This window comes from Panthera leo, chromosome E2 (assembly GCF_018350215.1).
Source record: "Panthera leo isolate Ple1 chromosome E2, P.leo_Ple1_pat1.1, whole genome shotgun sequence".
NCBI classification, from domain to species: Eukaryota; Metazoa; Chordata; class Mammalia; order Carnivora; family Felidae; genus Panthera; species Panthera leo.
The window spans coordinates 20,441,765-20,462,986 of NC_056693.1; the positions used below are offsets into that span (position 1 = coordinate 20,441,765).

The window sequence follows — 21,222 nt, forward strand, 5'->3', positions numbered from 1 at the left end:
AAGCACAGGGGTTTTGATCTCAAAATCTGTCTCCACACACCACTTAACTACTGATCCTCTTGTAATTAATAACTATATAGTAAGTAATTGGGCAACCTTAATTAAGTGATCAAAGTTGGTACCCCCAATGTATCAATCCATGATTACATTAAAATCTAAACAGACCTACCACTCCTATTAAAGGGAAAAAATAATCAGAATGGAGATCCCCTCCAGCTACATGTTTATGAGACATACCACAAATATAGGAATACAGAAGAGTTCCAGGAAGAAGGGTAGAAATATGTATATTTCTACATGCAGACTACTGGTATGGCTCTGCTAATGTCAGACCAAGTGAGCTAAGGCAGTAAGCACTCCTCAGACATTAAGTGGAGCATTTCACAATGTTAAAGAGGTTTGTCCACCATTAAGTAATAGCAATTCTAAATCTTAATGTATCCAATAGCTTTGCTTCAAGACGTATAAAGCAAATTAATGGGACTAAGCCAAGAAATATGCAAATCCATAATCACAATGGGAGCTTCTAACACCTTTCTCAACAACTGACCACAAATAAGAAATAATAAAGAAATAAGTAATTATATAAGTATATATAAGTATATAAAATATAAAAATTAAATTTGGCCTAATTAATAAATATTAGAGCCGTGCACCCAATCATGACATAATAGATCTCCTATTTAAGTGGATAGATAGGCTGTCACCAGCAGGGTTGGTTATTTTTGCCGACTGTTGGCTTGAATGCCTGGATAATTTTTGAGTGGAACTTCCATGTCGTACAATCCTCTTGGAACGTATGGTGGATCAGTTTCTTCAGGTGGTAGCGAAAAAGGAAAGTTAGCTTGCCAGGCATCATGGCTCATGCTCTCATTCCGTTTCTCTCCCTGGGAGGAGTCGGCTGACTATAGCTCACTGAATATTATTTAATCAGATGACCCTTACCTCCACCGCAGAATCCAATGCAACAAACCTTTATGACACACTCGTTCTAAGCGTCCATTGGGAACTTGAAGATGAAAAAGAAATAGCCCTGTCCTCAGGAAGTTGACAGCACAGGGAGAAGGGTAGAAACGCGTGTAATTGACCAGCATTCAGGGTGGTAAGTGCCATGAGAAACAGGTGGAAAGGGTGTTATGAGAATAAAGAACATGAAAAAAAGATGCCTGCCTCAAGAAAACCAGACTCGTGAGACCTCTTGGCCTTCATTAGTGTCTTCATCAGGGATCATTTGGTTATAAAGAATGGACACTCACACTAGGTCAAGTCAAAGAAATAGTGTATTGGAAAGGTAACGGGTGCTTCACGGAACCCAGGAACAGTGAGGGAGGCCAGCCTCAGAAGGGGATGTGAGTAGGTGCTGGGAGTGTGCAACTTTGGAGTTCTCTTTCTTCTGGGGGGTGGGTAGGGAACGACACATGGCTTCTTCTCACTACTTCTTTGTGTCTGCTTCTCGCATTCAGCAGGCTGGCTTTGTTTGCTTTGGCATGCACACAGCTGCTCCAGTCTTGTGATTTGGTAATGCATGTCGCCACCAGAGAGTGATCAGGGTCCTTAAGTCTTATGCGAAAGGCCAAAAGAAGAATCTGGCTAAGATTCTTTGGGGAAGACAGCTGTGGGCAGGGATCACGAATGTGGTCTCTTGCCTATTAGGCAGAGGCTGAGGGGACAAACTCTTTGGGAAGGAGATATGGGCCATGCAGGCAACACACACTTGCTACAGACGGGCAGGCCCTGGGTTTGCAGGGTCTCCATAGGGCTGTTACAGTCATGACAGTGGGAGAAAAATTACTTATTTTCACAGCTTCTACCTTGAGCTTGTCAAGATAAATCTGTGGGCGAATAAAGGCTACGTGCATGGCATCTCTGTCAATTTTGGCTGAGATTACCAGTGTTCACATGGATTCCATGAAGGATGGGATTACCAACAAAATGATACATGCAAAGTACCAAGGATGGTGCCAGACCTGTAACAGGAACTTGAAAATGGGACGTGCATTTCCAGCATCAATTCCCACCTTCTCTGTTCCCAATAATACTCTGGTTTTCCTAGCCATGTGGTTTACATGGGGTTGGCCTCACATTCAACTCCAGAGGGAGAAATTGGCCTAAATTGTCAACATAACTCATCCTCGTGGTCTTAGTGATTGGCCGTAAGGTGGACACATGAAGGAGGTCACGTCAGAAAGATTCTCTGAGACCTTTGAGTTATCTGGGAAGTACGCTCTCTCCCCTCTGAACCCGGACCATGGAGCATATAGACCTTGAGAGCAGCTGGCAGCTATTCTAGAAACAGGAACAAGTCTATGAGAATGGAGGGAGTATGTTAATACTCACTGAAGCAGAGCAGTGAACTGGGCAGAGACACACACACGTCCTGGACACACTGTTGATTAAGCATCTCACCTTTCTTCTTCTTTTAATTTTGAGAGAGTGAGAGAGAAGGGAAAAAGGGCAAGGGGAGAGAGAGAGGGGGAGAGAGAATCCTAAGCTGACGCCACGGTCAGTGCAGGGCCCGATGTGGGGCTCGATCCCATGAACCTGGGATCACGACGTGAGTCAAAATCAAGAGTCAAAGAAGCAATTTATCGGAAGGGTAACGGGGGTACTTGATGGAACCAACTGACTGAGCCACCCAGCGCCCCAACATCTCAAGTTTAACATGCAAATTCATAACACTTGATTCCTGTTCCTGTAAAAAGGCCGGCTCCTCCTCCATATGTTAGGTCAGGATAAGCAAGGTTGAGGTACAATAACAAACAGTCTTGAATCTCAGTTACTTAAAACAGAGGTTAATGTTTAAATTGCATGTTGAATGCAAGTTAGCAGGAAGTTCTCTGTTCCACGTCACCCTTCCTCCAGGACCCAGGCTGATGGAGAAGCAGCCACCATCTGGGAGAGAAAGAATCTTGAGGATTTTGAGCCATTCTGACCAGAAGTGACACATCTCATTGGCCAGAACTAGTCATAAGTTCACATTCAACCAGAAAGAGGAAGGAAGAGAGAACCAGAAATACTTGTTGAACACCAATGACTCCCAGGCCAATCCTCTCCATCTCAAGAAAAGGCACTACCATCATATACCCAGTTACCCAAGTTAAAACAAATCGAGGTGTTACCCTTGATCTCACTTTCCCTTATTCCCAGTGTATAACCCTCTAGCAAGTTCTATCAACCCTGGTTCTCTTCCTTCTCCGCCCCTACCATTCTGCTCCCCAAACCATAACCTTTTACTTGGATGACTGAGAGACCCTTAATGCAATCTTACCTCTGCCCACCCAAGTCTAATTTCCACACAGCATCTGTGGGAGGCTGAATCTGTCCCCGTCCCCAATCTCCACTTCCGAATCTCCAGAACCTGTGACTCTGTCATGTTACTTGGGAGAAGGGTCTTTGCAGATGTGACAAAGGTTACAAACCTTGAGATGAGGAGATCACCCCGTCTTTGTTGGTGGGTCCAATCTAATGCTACATGCCCTTAAAAGTGGAGAACTTCTCCCAGCTGTACTTAAAAAGATACAGCGGGGTGGGGGGGGGGGTAAGGAGAGGTGCAGCAGGTGGGTACCCGATCCCTGTTGCTGGTCTGAGAGGTCGAGGGCTGTGTGCCAGGACCCCGGGAAGGCTTCTAGGAACTAAGGATGGTCCCCAGCTGAGAGACAGCAAAGAAACGAGAACCTTGGCTCCACAAACACCTAGAACTGAGTTCTGCCAGTGACCTGAATGAGGCTGGAAGTAGACTCATCCCCCCAGTCCTCAGAGCGGGGCTAGTTTTCCTCCTCATAAGACTCCGGGCAGAGACACAGCTGAGCCATGCTGACTTCTGGCTACGAGACGGAGAGACAATATATCTGTAATGTCTTAGCACAGGAGCTTTTGGTATTTGATATGGCAGCAATAGAAAATGAATGAATACAGCATCCACCGCCATGTTTTATGAAACATAAATAATGCCACTACTCTGCTCAAAATCCTCCAAAATGTGTTGTTCTATCGCATTTGGAGTAAAATTCAACCTATTTACTGAGGCACACGTGGTCTGACTTCTGCATACTTCGACTCCTCTCTCCCTTCCCCATATTCTTATTTCTGACCCTTAATTGCACCAAGCTCCTCCCACTTACTTGCAACCCTTCTCCCCTCGGGTTTTAGCATGGCGACGTCCTTCTTGCCAGTCAGCTTAGAGCCCAAAGGTCGGGAAGGCTTTCTGAGCACTTAGAACCAAGTAACCACTGAGTTACACTCTGTCACAGTGCCTTATTTTAATTCCCTTCAAACATTTGGCGTTTTCTTATGTGTTTGTTGTCTGTATCCTCCACTAAAACGTGAGTTCAATGAGCCTATGGACCTTGTCTCTCTTGTACACTGATGTGTTCCCAGGGCCTAGAGGTCTCAATAAATATCGCGTGAATGAATTCAGTCAGTCGGACATTAGATTAAGTCTCACCTGAAGGCCTAAAAAAATAGTGAAACATGCTAATAAATCCTTTTATGATTTTAACCAATTTGAGTTAGGTATTCTGGAACTCCCAACGTGAAAATTCCTAACTGGCACATCCTTTCTTTTTCTCTTAGAGGAGTTTTTAGAACTCTGTCAAAACACGTCACCACAACATTTGTATTCAATACAATGACAGAAATTTTAAAATTTGTGTTTATAGCCAGGGCCTTTCCTATTCTCCGGTCTCACCCTTCTGTAGAGTAGGTGCTCTGTAAGTTCTCCTGGAAGGAATCGCTGAGCTGAATGACACAGGGAGGGTTGTGTTTGTGATGTTTGTCATTCACCAGGCTCTTACAGATACTCAGATTCTGAAACATACTGTATTAAAGAAACAAAAATGCTGCCCACAAAGAGCAAAATAATTGGACGGTAGGTCCCCTATAATGGTCTTAACTATTTGTCCTACACCATTAATTATCAATAATCCCAAAGTACTTCTCTAGCCAGAGGGAATCTACTATGAGATCAGGTGTTGTAAAAAAAATAATTAACAGCAGTGAATGCTAAATGAGCACAACTTATGTAAATAATCTTAATAGCAATGATAAGAGAGATAATTGTTTACAGGTGTCATTTCCTGGGGAAGAAAATCCGCCTTTTCTCACAGGAGGAAATGCTAATAGTTTCATTAAATGTATGAGCCCTAATTAGCACACTGCTGCTCTAATTACTGTGCCAGCCCTGAAATCACGTTATTTTATTCTTTCTCTTCCCTAAAGCAGATCAGATGCTTCTACGTTCTTTATATGTGTATCTTGGCAGGGTTTTGACATTTATCTTCAACAATGATAACGTCTCTTCCAAAACCATTCAGTCAACAGCTTTAGTCTTTGTCCATGGCTTCCCCGCCCCCCCCCCCCCCCATATACACACGCAGACACAGACACATCTCTCTTTGTGATGTAAATACATACCTGAAAGATTACTGAGAAGTTGGTTTCCTGACAAACTGTTCTTGTTAATCTTCTAAGCCTGTAAAGGGTTTTATTTATTTTTTAATATCTTTTCTACAGCAAGAACAGTTCACATAAAATTACTAAGGGCCCTTTAGTATCTGTATGACTCATATAAGTTTGCTCTTCAGTTTTCCTTGACGTTCTAATTTTGATGATAAGGAGGACAATGATGATATCCTATGGCTCCCACTACTGTACTTACCACGGGCAAAGTATTGGGCCTAGTGTTTTAAGTGTTAGCTCATTCAATCCACTCATTGAACCCCATTTGTAGATTATTACTGCACTTGCATTTGCAAAAAAAAAGAAACTGGAGCTGAGTATAAGTAGCTTGCCCAAAGTCATATAGATCCATTCTCTTTCCTTCCCTTGTGGGACTTCGGTTACACTTCCAGGATAAAGTGACATGCTCTAATACAACTCATGCTCTTTCCATTTTCATCTTTTCCTCCCAGGCTTTGGTCTGCATATTTTCTTCTAACCTATTGTCCAGTTGATCAATTCTCTCTTCGGCTGCATCTAATTTGCTATTACTGATTAACTTATTACTTTTTTCAAAGTTTATTTGAGAGAGAGTGCACATGCAAAAGTGTGGGAGGGGCAGAGAGAGAGAGAGGGAGAGAGAGAGAATCCCAAGCAGGCTCAGCTCTGTCAGTGCAGGGTCCCATGCGGGACTTGAACTCATGAACCAGCTCATGACCTGAGCCAAAGTCAGATGCTTCACTGACTGAACCACCCAGATGCTCCAATTTATTACGCTTTTCAGTTTTAGTATTTCCATTTTGTTATTTTTTCATGGTTTTCAGTTCACCTCAATTCTGTCATTTAATTTCTTAAATATAGTAAGTTGTAGTTATTTTACAGTCTGTGCTTTAATCTCCAATATCTGATTAGACTGTGGCTGTTTCTATTTCAATTGTTTGTCTTGTTTTTTTATTATTCCTGTTTTTTTATAATGTTTTTTAATGTTTATTTTTGGGAGAGAGAGTGCTAGTGGGGGAGGGGCAGAGAGAAAGGGGGACAGATGACCAGAGCAGTCTCTGTGCTGACAACAGGGAGCCTGATGTGGGGCTCGAATTCATAAACCATGAGATCATGACCTGAGCCGAAATCAGACAGTATCTGCAAAGCACATATTCCTTGTTGTTTTTGATTGAGTGCTATATATTATATATTTGGAAACATAGAGATAACTTGAGGTGATTAGCTTATCACCCTTCAAGGCTGTCTTACATTTGCTTTTGACAGGCAGGATAACAGCTTCTATTCCTAGGGTAAGGTATAGCCTTTCTGGTGTGTCAGTTCACTGGCTAGAGAGGTTCACCATAATCTCTCCACACTGGTTGGACCACAATTCTAATGTTTCCTCAGCACCGTGGAACCTCTGAAACCTCTGTTCAGCTTCTCTGCTAAGCCACACATGTGAAGGTTAGGAATTACCGGAGGACCTGAAGGGAACTTCTCGGATTTTTTTTTTTTTTCCTGCAACTCCCTCCTCCCTGGTGCCCTGCTCCTCCAGCTCCTACCAAATCCCACCAGATCCCAGCCATCTTAGCTGTGAACTCCAATCCATTTGCCACTCTCTGCTTGAGCTCCATTTCCTCGTGCCATGGCTTGAAAGACTCCAAGGAAGAAAGCCAGGGTGAGATTGGCACTCCCCTGTGTGCCTCCCTTCTCATAAGTTTGTAGTCCTGGGTTAGGTGCTATCAAATGCTCAGTTTTGGCTAGACCCTAGTTTTCTTTTTAACTTTCTGGTAGGCAGCATCCTAAGATGGCCCCCAACATTCCCCCCGCTCCCCCCGGTAACATGCTCTATATAATCTCCTCCCCTTGAAGAGGAGTGGGTCCTGTGACTATGATGGATGTCATTCTCATGATTGTGTTACACTGTATGGCAAAAATGAAGGGAGTTTGCTGATGATGTAATTCAGGTCCCAAGTCCGTTGATTTTAATAGAAGTGGGGATTATCCTGGGGGGGTGTGATTTACTCAAGTGAAAGGCCTCAGAGGAAACCAGCCATGTGTAAACTGAATGAAGAGATGTGGCCTCCAGGAGCTCCTGGCCTCCTGCCACTACAGTAATTCAAGTAATTCTGCTACCGATTCATTTTTTGCCACAGAATTGCAGACATTATTTCATATAATTCTTTTACAGTTCTGATTCTGGGATTGTATCTTCTTACACATTTTTTTTTTTTTTTTAATGTGTATTTACTTTTGAGAGAGCAAGAGCCGGGGAGGGGCAGGGAGAGAGGGAGGGAGAGAATCTCAAGCAGGCTCTGCGCTGTCAGCACAGGGCCTGATGTGGGGTTCGATCTCATGGACCGTATGAACCTTGAGATCATGACCTGAGCTGGAACCCAAGAGTCACTTAACTGAGCCACCCAGGTGCCCCTCCTTTCACATTCTTAAATCATATATTTTTTATCTTTCTTAATCAGATTTACCAGGTGTTTATTAGTCTTTTCAATCTGTGAATATTTGAGTATAGGCCCACCTCATTTTATTGAGCTTGCTTTATTGCACTTTGCAGATACTTTTTTTTTTTTTTTTTTTTTTAACAAATTGAAGGTTTGTGGCAACCCTGCTTTGGGCAATTCTATTGGCACCATTTTTCCAACAGCATTTGCTCACTTTGTGTCTCTGTGTCACGTTGATAATTCTTGCAATATTAAAAACTTTTCATCGTATTTTTTATAATGATCTGTGATCAATGAGTAGGACTTGATGAAAGTTCAGATTGCACTGCCTTCTTAGACATAATACTGTTGCACATTTAGTAGACTACAGTACGATGTAAACTTAACATTTATATGCAGTAGGAAACCAAAAAATTTATTTGACTTGCTTTATTGCAATGTTCACTTTATTGTGGTGGTCTGGACCCCAACCCAGAGTATCTCCAAGGTATGGCTGCATATATTCTAAAAGATAAGGACTTTCAGAAAATAACAATGTCCATTTCACACCTAAAAATATATAATACTTCTTCAATATCATCACTGTTCGAAGGGTTTACTAGAGTTGGGGGGACAAGGACAGAGCCAAATTCAAGGACAGAGCCAAATTCAAGATGCAATCCTCTCAGATTACTCTGTGCTGTAAGGGTGTGGCTTTCAATCAGTAAGAAATACATTTTATTTGGCACCTCAGTACAATAATGCTTTCACATGTAACAAACAACTACTGGGGCTCCTGGGTGGCTCAGTCGGTTAAGCGTCCGACTTCAGCTCGGGTCGTGACCTCGCGGTTCATGGGTTCAAGCCCCAGATTGGGCTCTGTGCTGACAGCTCAGAGCCTGGAGCCTGCTTTGTAGTCTGTGTCTCCCTCTCTCTCTGCTCCTCCCCCGCTCGCACTTTGTCTCTCTCTCAAAAATATATAAACGTTAAGAAAATTAAAAAAACAAACAACTACTTCACAAAGCAGTCCTTACACTTTCCACATGGACTGTGCCTTCCCCTTCTCCTCTCCCTTTCTTTTCTTTCTCTCAAGCTTCTGATGCTGGTTGCAACCCACTAAGCTGATTTCACATTACACTATAGTTCTATCTGCACTTTGAAAAACAATCCTATAAAGCAAATGGCTAAGTATTAAATTAGATGAAAAGGTTTGAGATGAGTTTCAGATACCGCTTTTGAAAGAAGAGGCGAGAGAAACAGCATTTCGACTGCTGCGTGCCTGGTGTCACGTGCCAACATTACACTTGCTCCGTTCACTCGGATCCTGAGTCTCTCACTTATCTGTACCGTTGGTAGCACTTCCGGTGCTAGAGGCCATTCCCACGGGGTGTACTCAATAGCTTAAGAGCTTTCTAAGAGTCAGCACAGAGTATTTGAGGCCCCACTGACAGTTTCTTCTATTTGGAAGTGTACTGGCCTCTCTATTTGTTTGGAATTTCAGTATCTGCTCTGGACAGTGTAACAGTCAAGCACATTTGTTGTCTATAAACTCTGACCAAAATGGACTACCACCAATCTTCCCGAATTACTAAAGATTGACAATTTAATCAAGAAGTACACGTGATTCAAAAATGAAAACAAACAGCATTTATCTCTTTGAGGATAAATTCTGCTGACAGCAGCCTTCTCTTTAGAAATCTAAACTATAACCCTGAGGTTCAAGTAAAACAAGTAAGCAGCTATGAAACCAAATTCCATGAAAAAATAAACTCCTTCCACATTAGCAAGTCCAGTCGAGACCTTGCCACATCGTCCAGTGACTAGACTCCATTTAGCATATATTTAATACACTTCAATAAGCTGGTTCCTTGGTTTCTGACCTTCAAAGAAAGGAAAAACACTCATCTTGTGTATTTTAAAAGAGCTTTATTTAGTATATAATCTCCGTACAACTCAGTACAACAAATTATAAAGGCTCTTTGTAAGATTTTACCCTTAGGATGTTAAATACAGAAAATCAATTGCCACAACACAGCAAGACACTCTCATCTTAAAAGCTTTTTTCCATCAGCAGATAAGCACTCTCTTCTAGGCCAAAAGGTTGTCATATATAAAGCCTTTGGGAGAATACTAACCAACATACGTGATCTGAGAACATTTTAATATCTTCCTAACAATCCCAAGGTTTGAATGAAATTTAAAAAAAAAAGGAATATTTCTATGTTAACTCAGGGAGGTTTTGGCCAAAGATGAGCTAAAACTGGTACATCTTAAACTAAGTTCATATGGAATCAGAATAAACATTTTTAGTTAATCATGAAGTAAAGATGCAGACTGGATGAAATATTACGCATGTCTTTGCCATCTGGCGGCACCTGCCCCAAACACACACACGCACACGCACACACGCACATCTGGTTGACCTCACAAAGTTCAAGAAAATCATCTTTAAGTGGACAACAAATGGCCTAGATAAACACCTAATTATGCTTCTGGCTAATATATCTGAAATTAATCCCTATTTTTTAAGTCTGTAATAAAAGTGACTGTAACCTTTCAACTATAGTAGAATCTGTGTTAGCCACTGTGATCAGGATCAGTCATTTAATGAAGTAAGTAGATTTATGCAGGGAATCATCATTTTAAATGTGTAATTGTCCACTCATTTACTAACCTTCTGCTGGGAAGCCAAGGCCTTTCCTTTGCAATAGGGGTTCAACGACTGCAGCTCTATTCTTGAATAAATCACACCAATATGATTTGGGTACATTTAACACCTTCTGATCAGTCTAGATATTTTTAAAGGTGGAATAAGTACTTAAATCGATAAAGCAACCTAAGCTTAGAAATGTCCTTGAATTTTACGTTTTCCCAATATTTTATAATTTTTCCAACCATGCCTAATGTATTTAAGAGCAATTTTGACTAGCAACTCAACCTTTATCAAATCTTACCAAAGCATTCAAGTTAAATTTCACAGAAATAACCCTTTCTTTTCCACACCCGTATCTCCTAGGTTTGTGTTGAACTGTGTACTCACAGCAGGAAGTAGAACTTGCAGAGAAGCTGCGTACGGGCACAGAGCTCACGGGACGGAGCACATGCCGTGGGCGGACACTGGGCAGCAGCCTGGGCAGTCAGCTTACGGGAGGGATGGAGTCCGTCGGGGAGTCCGGTGAGTCACGTTAAGTAGAGGATGATTAAGAGCACTTATTGTACGTAGACGTTCTTCCGAATGCTAACTCCGAAGCAAGATCAAGTGGTTATTCTACCCATGAACACCAGCCACAGTATGAGGCTATTACCAAATATTAACAGAGCCACTGAGATCTGCACGGCGGGGAGCGAGGACGGCCCCAGGTGACGTGCTTTGGCCTGGTAGAGAGCCAGGAGTCAGTCACTTTTCCTCTTTCCTCCCGTGGACTCCAACGAGAAGGTCATAAAAGAGACAACTGATGAGCACTAAGAAGATTTAACATGATTTGTTGGCAGATTTGGTCATCAGGACATAAAAATGTCAACTCTACAAGGTCACAGTGTCTTGGAAAGAGCATATGTATGGATTCTGTCTTGCAAGACCTTTTTTTTTTTTTTTTTTTTGGCACTTTATTTTTTTTCACAGAAGACTGAACACTATGTTTTGGCAACAATGGCACGTAGACTGTGAGAAAAAGATTACTGTGTGCCATCACGGCGGTGAGGAGAAGCATAAAAATTGAAGTACGTGTTTCTTATACTGAAACTGCACATACCCAAATGCTTAGATGAACGCATATAGAAACATTTAAAATAAAACTGAAACATATCTGGAAGGTAACAGAGGACTTTAAAAACAAAACTACATAGTCTAACATGTACCTTACATGTGCTTCCTTTCAATTAAGAGTAAGGCACTCGCTGAAGGATGTACTGACCCATGCTGTCAGCCACACCGGGCATGCATCATTACTGGCTTAATTAAAGTTTTAGTACTGATTAAAGTGTTTTATTATTGTATTATCCTAAACTGCAGTGGTCTCCAACCTTATTAAGGGATACAGGAAAGACATAATTCAGGAGTTTCAGCTGCATAATTTAGTAACCCAGCCAGTGTCATTTTTTTTATTTAAATAAGTTTTGATTAAAAAAGCTGAGTATCCTTGAGTCCAACATGACAGTGTAAAATTTCTTTTTGAATACTGTTTAATAATAGTAACTCAATAGAACATCATTTAAACATGCGATAGATCTATCTTGATGCCGAGGGTAATTTACTTCAATACAACTGCAAGGAGAAACCTTTAAATCATTTCCAACTGGCAAGTACAGGGGAGAAAGTTAATTTCATTAGCCATCTTGATTTAATTAAACATGCAATATGCTTTTATCAGCAACTTTTACATGTCCCCATCATTAGAAATTAATTATAAAAGCAATTATCAAAAAATTTTTGAACAGGTATACATAATCTCTTTGTTGTTTACAAATAAGCATGACTTAGAGGCACTTGGTTACCTTTGAGTAAGAAAAAGAATCACACTACCTGGGCCCTCACAGCAAGATTGGAGACCACAAATCAAATTTGGTATGAAAATGCTCTCTGCCAAAAATATTGTATTAGTGAATTAGTTAAGATATAACCTTTTAAAAATATTCAGACTTTGCAAGGTTCTATGCTGTAAAAAATACAAAGGCTAAAAACAAAAAGTTTACAAAATTTTGCAAACCCAGTAAATTTAAATGAGTAAGAAATGAAGAAAAATTTTCTTACTTGCAGGATAGGTTAAGTAGTATCAATAGGTTTTAAAATAACACTAAACAGTAACAAATTCTGCTTGGCTACGTAACATTTTTGCTCCTTTAAGGACTTACAATAAGGAATTTGCCACACTTTTCTGTATCCGGCATTAAAACATGCACCCACATGCGCATACAGACACAGACAGACACACACAGACAGGATGCATACGCTGAAGTGCGAAACATTACATTTCAGACACGGCACAACACAAGGTTTTAGGTATATATACAAAGACCCAACGTGATTAAAAAAAAATATTAAAAGCATGACAGTCGGAAAACATTATAAAAGTTTTTAGGTGAAACAGGGCGATCGAGGGCTTTTAAAAACCCACCAGGTGTTCTTTGCTAGGGAAACGACATTAAAGAATTGCGTTATGCATCCCGTTGATTCAATTCAATCGTAGCTGTCTGAAGTCAATCAGCTCAGTCAAATCCTGAAGAGCCTCTTGATTTCCAACAAGAGGGGTGTCTGTCCAGGCTCCCGTGGAACACTTCCTGTTCTCCCCACCAGCAAAACTTCCAGACCACTCTTAGAAAGTGGAGAATGTTTAGGCTACAGAACATTAATGAAACAAGATAAAAAAGACTGAAGCTTGTGTGAGATACTTCCCAGGACGGTAACGCTTGTGTAAACATCCCTACAACTTACTTATATCACAGCTTTGTGGTACAGGCTACCTAACGACAGATGAAATGTTACCTGTTGAGTTTCATTAGGATGGAGTTTCACATATCAAAAATAGAGATTGACTGAAGAGCTCGGCTACTTGTTTCTAGAGAGCTTGTAAACATGGAACGTTTTGTTCTGGAACACTCTGGTGAAGTATGCCGTGTAGGGCGGCAGGTTTCTCTTTATCTCTTCGCAGAAGCGAGGGTGGCCTGCGAGTTTCAAATCAGGATCGTTCTCTCCTGGGCCATCCATCATCTAAAGCCAAAACAAAACCGAATACAATTTGGGAAAAAAATAATTATATTGAGAAGAGAAGAAGGAACAGGTGACGGGGCTCCTCTGAGAGTGGTACGTTAGGTGAGCGTAAATCGTCCAATTTCAATGTCAGTGGCTGTTTCGAGACGATGTGGCCCACCTCTTTCCCCTGCGGAAGTGTAAACCACAGCTGGAGAGGGGAGTTCTGCCACAGGAGCATCCCCTCTAATGGCAAAGCCAGAAGCAGAACTTGGGTCCCCTTGTTCTTAGGAATGTAACACGCTGTGGCTCTCACAAGAATAAAAAACTGAGAAGAATGACTATGACCAGAGGAAATCCTCCAACTCAGTAGGTGGCCTCGTTAGAAAAAGTTACACACAAATCAAGATTTAAATGCGCGTCTTTAGTCTTTACCTCCTGTGAATTCAAGATGGTTAGGGACAGTTACTTTCCTCCGGCAAAAATCTGAATCTCATGTTTGTCCCCGCCACCCCCTGCCAAGCTTTACCGAGGCATAGCTGACAGACAAAACTGTATATATTCATGATGATCTGATACACATGGACATGGTCAAATGATCACCACCATCAAGTTAATTAAAACATCCATGTTCCGGGGCGCCTGGGTGGCTTGGTCGGTTAAGCGTCCGACTTCGGCTCAGGTCATGATCTCATGGGCCGTCGAGCCCCGCGTTGGGCTCTGTGCTGACAGCTCGGAGCCTGGAGCCTGTTTCAGATTCTGTGTCTCCCTCTCTCTCTGCCCCTCCCCTGTTCATGCTCTGTCTCTCTCTGTCTCAAAAATAAATAAGCGTTTAAAAAAAAAAAATTAAAAAAAAATTCATGTTCCTTAAAGGAACAAACCTGCAGTTACAAGGTGAATGAGTTCTGAGGCCCGACTGTACAGCATGGGGAGAACAGTCAATAATACCACAGACTTGAGATTTGCTGAGAGAGGAGATCTTAAGTGTCCTGAATCTCAAAATCTGCACAGTCAAGTTTTTCTTCCCTCACTTGTTTCTTAAATATCTATCAGCTTTTATACCAAATAATTACAGCACCTCTACAGGGTGAAAAGCTTCTGCTTGTGCTAATCTGAGGCCTGGCATAGGTCCGAGAACATTTTTCTCAGAAGGCTGGAGGGAGCAATAGCTTGTTCTTCTGCTCTGGAAGACTTGGCCGCAGAAAGCCATCTTGGTGGCATGGTGCCAGTGGGCAAAGGGGACACTGGCGGGAGCGGTGCCTGGAAGGGGAGATGGGGGCCCTGCTGTCACGGTCATATTCACGTGCCAGCCAAAACAATGCTCTGGGGCAGTGGTGTTAAGAGGGTTCTGCTTTTAACGGCAAAACCTTTAAAAATGAGTTTTATACATAGCCTCATGATACGAATCAGCTAAAGACAGAGTTGTTCTATTTAACGAGAAGTTGGGGTCTGAACCCCCCTATCTGTCCCCTGGCCCGGCCCGCACGGCTGTCACTGATGCGCCAGAGCCGGGAATTGTGTGGGATGCTGTGAAGATGGTGAGCTGATTCCCGACATCATTCTCTAACGTACAGAGAGTGAGACTGGACCCCCCCCCCCCAACACTCCGGGAGCCCCGCACGGGGCGAGGGGACACGCTTACGTGCCCGTTGGCGATGTCCAGCAGGTCCCGCAGCCGGCAGCCCCGCTGGTGTCTTCGCTCGTAGCAGATGCTGTCTTCCAGGATGACATAGTCAGCGCCGAAGGACCTCAGGAGGGCGTGCACGTCCTCCGGAGACCTCTTTGCGTAGATCTGATAAACCTGCGAAACGAGATGAGAGTGGAATAGCGAAAAATACCACCCAACTGCCAGGAAGTCAGTGGACGAGTATCTAATAAGGTGACGTCCCACAGGGGTTATGGCTAAGACCCGACACCCAGTTCCCCGACCTCTTCCCGTGCAGGCCACTCCCTCCTCCGCAGTCCTGGGTTGTGTGGGGGAAATTCCCAAAAGAATGCAAGTCACAATCACTCAGCTTTGGGAAGAAGAGAGTGAGTCATGCTGAATACATTGGGCTTTAGACACCAAACAGATCTGGATTTAGAATGTATTGTTGGGAGCTATGTATCCGTAGATGCCTGTTCTAAGGATGCTTCCCTGAGGTAAATAAACAGTGGAGTAAAGAAGACACAATCTCTACGTTTAAAAAAGGGTTCTTTGCACGAAAAGGTCCATCAGGCATGACGGTACAGCTTGGGGGCACCTCTACTTGTAAGGATCCTCAGCTTCTGACAATGGCAGTTGGAGAAGAGCACCGCCATAGGGTCCTCGGTGCTAGGCTGCCCCCGGCTTGACCAGGAGACCCCGTGCTTCGCTCTCACGCTTCCTGGAGCACGAACAACCTGCAGCACCAGTGGCAGTTCAGTGGGAGGTGCCTCCTCCCTGTTCATCACCAGCGTCACATACCTTAAGTGACTGCAGAGTGTGTGTGTGTGTGTGTGTGTGTGTGTGCGCACGTGTGTGCATGTGGGCGGGGGGACGGACAGGGGTGCCGACTCCTTCCCTGCACACTGATGTCTAATGACGCGTTTCTGACCAAAGAGACTGGGCCCTGAGGGCCAGCGTGCCTGTACCGATAGGTGAAATGCCAGGAGGTGGTCTCCTTCTGTGACTTGAAGCCAGAGGCCATCCTCGCTGTAGTTTAGCAGCGGCCTCACACCAAAGCCATTCCCAGGATTTGAAGGTCATGACTGAAGAAGGGCACCAGGACCTTAAGGATGTGTTTGGTTAGAGCACAAAACTCAGTCCCTAGACAAGGGCTGGATATCGGAGGGGGGGGGGGCGAGGAGGAGCCCCCGTGTGCCTGACATGTCCCTTCTGCACCTTCTGCCAAGTCTGAGCCGCACCAGCCACCTCCCGCCTGGACTCCGGTTCTGTGGAGCCGGTGCCCTCCCTGCTTCCTCCAGCTAACCTGGGGCGATCTCAGGTACTTGCACCAACTGAAAAATCCCCATTTTAGTAGGAATCTAGGTTCAGATGATTCTCATAAAAAACAGGGGACTTAGTAAAAAATCATTTGCTTTTAGGCTAGTTAAATCTCCTGCCAAAACAAGACTTTTCAGCAACTTTTCAGCCGCTAAGATTATGAAGTGACTGACATAAAACATGAAAAAGTTTGAGCCCACTGCTGGAGAGGACTGGGGGAAAGGGGTACCTCTCTGCACTGCTGACTGGAATGTATGTGGTATAATCTGTACAGAGGGCAACTTAGGACTATCTGTCTAGCTCAATTACAAATGCCCGTACTTTCTGTCCCACAAGTTCATCTCTAAGAATCTGATGTACAAACAAACACTTGTATTTGTGCACAGTGATACGCATACAAGTTTACCATTTGGAACATTGTTTACATCATTACAAAAGACAGGGAAACAACCTAAATGGTTAAATAAAATATGCTATGTCTGCATAACAAAATTTTTGTAGATTCAAAAATACAATGCTGTCAATAACAGATATGGGGGGGGGCGCCTGGTGGCTCAGTCAGTTGAGCATCCAACTCTCAATTTCGGCTCAGGTTATGATCTCGTGGTCGTGAGATCAAGCTCTGTGCTGGGTTCTGCACTTAAGATTCTGTCTCTCCCTCTGCCCCTCTCTCCCACTCACGCTCACTCTCTAAAATATAAAATTTAAAAAAAAGGAAGTGACTAGTTAAAAAAAATAACTGCTATGGAATGAGCTGCGAAGTATATGAAATGCCAAAGAAACCAAGATTTAGTATGTTCTTTTGTAAAAGAGGGGGAAAGAATGTGAATACAGTGTGTGTACATTTGTATATGCACAAAATGCCTGTGGAAAGATACACAACAAAGCATTTGTCTCCTGTGAGGGGAGACAGTAGCTGGGAGAGGGTGGGATGTAGACTTTTCACTAAGTTCCCTTTTATTTTGAAATTTGAACTATGTAGCTATATTACCAACTAATACACACACACACACACACACACACACACACACAATGGTCCGTAAAACAAGTTACTAGCGTGTCTCTACTCCTTTTCTTTCCCTAATTCAAAAGCTCTGAGGGTTCTGTTCTTAAATGGTCTTTTCTGTACATCTCAAGCCGTTTCTCTTGTTATTTTAATCCAGAGGAATATATATGTTGCCTTTAATGGATGTGGGGGGCAGGGCAGACTCAGGAGATAAGGGCCTGTGGCCTTCAGGTCCGACTGCCCCTGACAACATACACATGACAGCAAGCCACTGCTGGCCCCCCAGAAGCCATGAGCCCTCACCGCTTTGGTCCGCTCTCTCAGGCTGTTGTCTTCGTAGTGCGGGTGGTTGGTTAAGGTCCTTCCTGTGCACAGCTTAACTCCGGCCAGCAACTGCATGCTCCCGGCAAACACGGCCTTTCTTGGGGTGTTGGAGCTAGAAGATTCAGAGTCTGAATTAACTCCACCGCTAAGATTTCCTCAAAGACAACAAGAAAATAACATCATGTTCCCAGAATCACCCAGCTGCGTCAGGAAGGGCTGAGACTTTGGGAAAAACACAGGAGGCTGCTTGACATTTGCCTTCAAACTGTTTCATGAAGCTTCTCCTGTCTGTTTTTGACAATGGTTAGGAAACTTCTAATTTACTGTTTTGATGGGTTTACCCTTATAATGAATGGGCTTAGGATGTGGGCATCTCCTGGCTCTAAGCCTTCTGGGCTAAATCCCATAATCCTCTCCCTCTCTTGCTCCAGAGGGTCAGATTCTGACAAAAAAGAACTTACAAGACTGTCATCCTGTTCTGTATTAAACTTAACTAAAGGGCTGCCTAGAGTAAAACAAATTATAAAGCCAGAAACTGCAGCTAATCATGAGTCAATTCCAACCGTTTTCATTTGAAACAAGAAAAAAGATCACAGATATTATAAATAGCTTTCCAGAAAAAAAAAAAAAAAAAAAAAAAAAACAGAATCAGTAGAAACAAAAGAACACAGAAGATTTTGAAAAGGCAAATAATTTATTACTCAGTATGGGGACGTACACTGTTTCTGATGTGGAAACACAAGCATTTCCCATACTCCTCTCCTTGGCCCTGATTATGAAAGTCTGAGGAATCTGGAGGAATACGGGCACTCTCGTATCATTAAATCATGACCCTGCTAAGTGCCACCAAGCTGCGATTCCCTGCCTCCCTGTGGGGTGTGATGGACACTGACAGAGGATCAAGGAAAGAGTCCCTGATTCCAGTGAACTCCTTTTTCCTTTTCCCCCTGAAAGAAAAGAATCTTAGTGGTTGATTTTAATTCCCTTCCATTTTTTGGAGTGTCTTGCAAATCAACGAGGTGTCAGTTCCCCGGGACGACCCCGAGCGCCTTTGTGCAGACTGCTCAGCACACTGCTTCCTGCGGGGGCCACTGGGGGCCCCGCGAGCCCTGCCCGTGCTAAGAAAAGAGCAGCCTGAGCTTGCCAGGGGGAGGTAAAGGACGCAGATAATTTCGAGAAGAAGTCTCACTGAAATTATTAAAACTTGAAATACTCTAGAGAAAGACAGAGCAGGCTGTTCTCCTTGCGTTTTGGGAGATCAGGGCAGAAACTTACCCTGGTGCTAAGTTTCTAAGAGAAGCCGCCATCATATTCCCGCATCACATGCGGATGTTCTATTTCCTTCAGTGCAATGCTAAGACCAGAGTGTGAACGCCATCTGACAAAGGCCTTACGGTACATCCTACAGTTCAAGTTGTAACGCTCACAACTTACTTGAAGAACTCAGATTTTCTACCAATGACCCTCTCACTTGGATTTCAATGGGCTTTCTCAAGTGACAAGACGTGGACAGAAGGACGATGGGCAACAGGAACGACGTGTGACCTGCGTCCTCCCTTATGGACGCCAGAGGCTAGAGTGTGGACTAGCACAGAACCAGGTTTTCAGTGAGCCTGACTGCTGGGTGGGTGGTCATCGTTCCAACAAGCAGACCCAAGAGTGCAAGAACAAACGAATGTTTGCCCTGTCCCCTTGAGCTGGCGATTTACAGGGAACTCTGGACTTCTGTCCCATGTGGTGGGTGGGACAGGCGGGTTTCAATGACAACATGTGAAGGTGTAGCATTCCTTAGTGGGAGATTCTACAAATATTTAGTTTAATTCAACTGACACTTACTAAGCACTTAGTCTGGGCCGCCTACCCTGAGCCACCCTCATCACCGCGCGCCAGACTTGCAAAAGAGTCCCTAATGGAAACAAACCATAAGACACTCCTAACAATGGGGAACAAACCGAGGGGTGCTCGAGAACAAACCGAGGGAGGTGGCTGGGGGACGGGCTAGATGGGTGATGGACATCAAGGAGGGCACTTGTGATGAGCACTGGGTGTTGTGAGTGATGAATCACTGAATTCTACTCCTGAAACCAATAGCAATACTGAAACCAATACCGATACGGATTTAAATGAAAATTTAAAAAGAAAAAGGGCATCTGGATGGCTCAGTGGGTTAAATGTCCAACTCTTGGTTTCGGCTCAGGCCATGCTCTCAGTTTGTGAGTTCAAGCCCCACATCAGGCTCTGTGCTAACAGCACAAAGCCTGCTTGGGATTCTCTCTCTCTCTTTTTCTCCCTCAAAATAAATAAATAAACTAAAAAAAAACAAGAAAAAAAAAATAATGGAAAACTTAAAAAAAAAAAAAAGAATTGCTAAAGAATAAGTATGGACAAATATTAATTAAAGAAAAGTGTCATCATTTTCCCAAGCCAGTCTTCTTTTCTTTTGTATACTCTTAACTGGCTTAAACCATTCCACCACAATAAATAATATAATCATATCCCATATTAAATAATGCCCAAAAGTGGCTGTCTCTGGGGCCTCTGAACTGAAGATACGAAGTCTGGTCTCCACGTCTGGCAGAGCACAGGGTAGAGGCGAGGGCGAGCTGTGGGTGAGCTGTCCTGGCTTACAGTCTTACTGCCTAAAGAGTGCCCAACTGGTCTTTGTACACAGATGACAAATCTGGCCGCTGAGCTGATAACATCCATCCAGATCTCGAGACTGTCTTAACATCCCCGTTTCGAATTAGAACAGGAGCCAGAGTCAGGGAGATGCACAGAGCTGTTTCTAGTATATATTTTATAACTGTGGCAGACACAGATGAGTGATCTAGGACTGATCTCTTATCTATTCATGGCTAATGACCCAGGTTTCATCTCCCTTCCTAGACTATAATCGTACTACTTGGATGAATTACATAGTTCTCAAAGGTTTAAAATGTCCAAAGTCCTGAACTGCTTGCTGGGAAGCTACAAAGCTATTCTTTATTCAGTCAAAATCTATTGCTGCGGGCCTACTGTGTGCTGGGCTGGCAAACGTGGTATGATGGTAACCTGGCTTCAAGAAGCCTTCTAGCTAATAAGCTAATAGAGCCAGACTCAGCTCCCACTATAGGCAGACACTTCCATATAAACCAGTCATTAGTCTAGCACATATTTACTAGTGCTCTCTGTGGGCCTTGGGCGATCCTGGGAACGAAACACAACAGACTTGGCTCACCCTGGCAAATCCCGCCTCTCCCCACTGGGTGCTCAGGGAGCACTGGAGCGCCCCGCCCCCACAGCGGTGCAGCCACGTGCCGCAGGACTGCTCAGAGGCACGGAGAGAAAAATGAACTAAACCACATTCTTCTGTGATGTGTGTGTGTGTTTTTTTAAACGTTTATTTATT

At 43.4% G+C, this 21,222-nt stretch overlaps 1 protein-coding gene across 5 annotated transcripts in view; it reads right to left on the reverse strand.

Annotated features, from left to right (window-relative positions):
• Nucleotides 1–11,423: 11,423 nt before the first annotated feature.
• The window catches only part of DPY19L3 (dpy-19 like C-mannosyltransferase 3), a 78,690-nt gene continuing 68,891 nt past the window's right edge, over nucleotides 11,424–21,222 (reverse strand). For all 5 annotated transcript variants that reach the window (XM_042920550.1, XM_042920549.1, XM_042920551.1 and 2 more), the window contains 3 exons: nucleotides 17,814–17,946; nucleotides 15,182–15,340; nucleotides 11,424–13,560 (listed from right to left, as the gene is read on the reverse strand). In XM_042920550.1, the coding sequence (XP_042776484.1) occupies nucleotides 13,399–13,560; nucleotides 15,182–15,340; nucleotides 17,814–17,946 (454 nt within the window). In that variant the 3' untranslated portion in view covers nucleotides 11,424–13,398. The remainder of the gene's footprint in view (nucleotides 13,561–15,181; nucleotides 15,341–17,813; nucleotides 17,947–21,222) is intronic.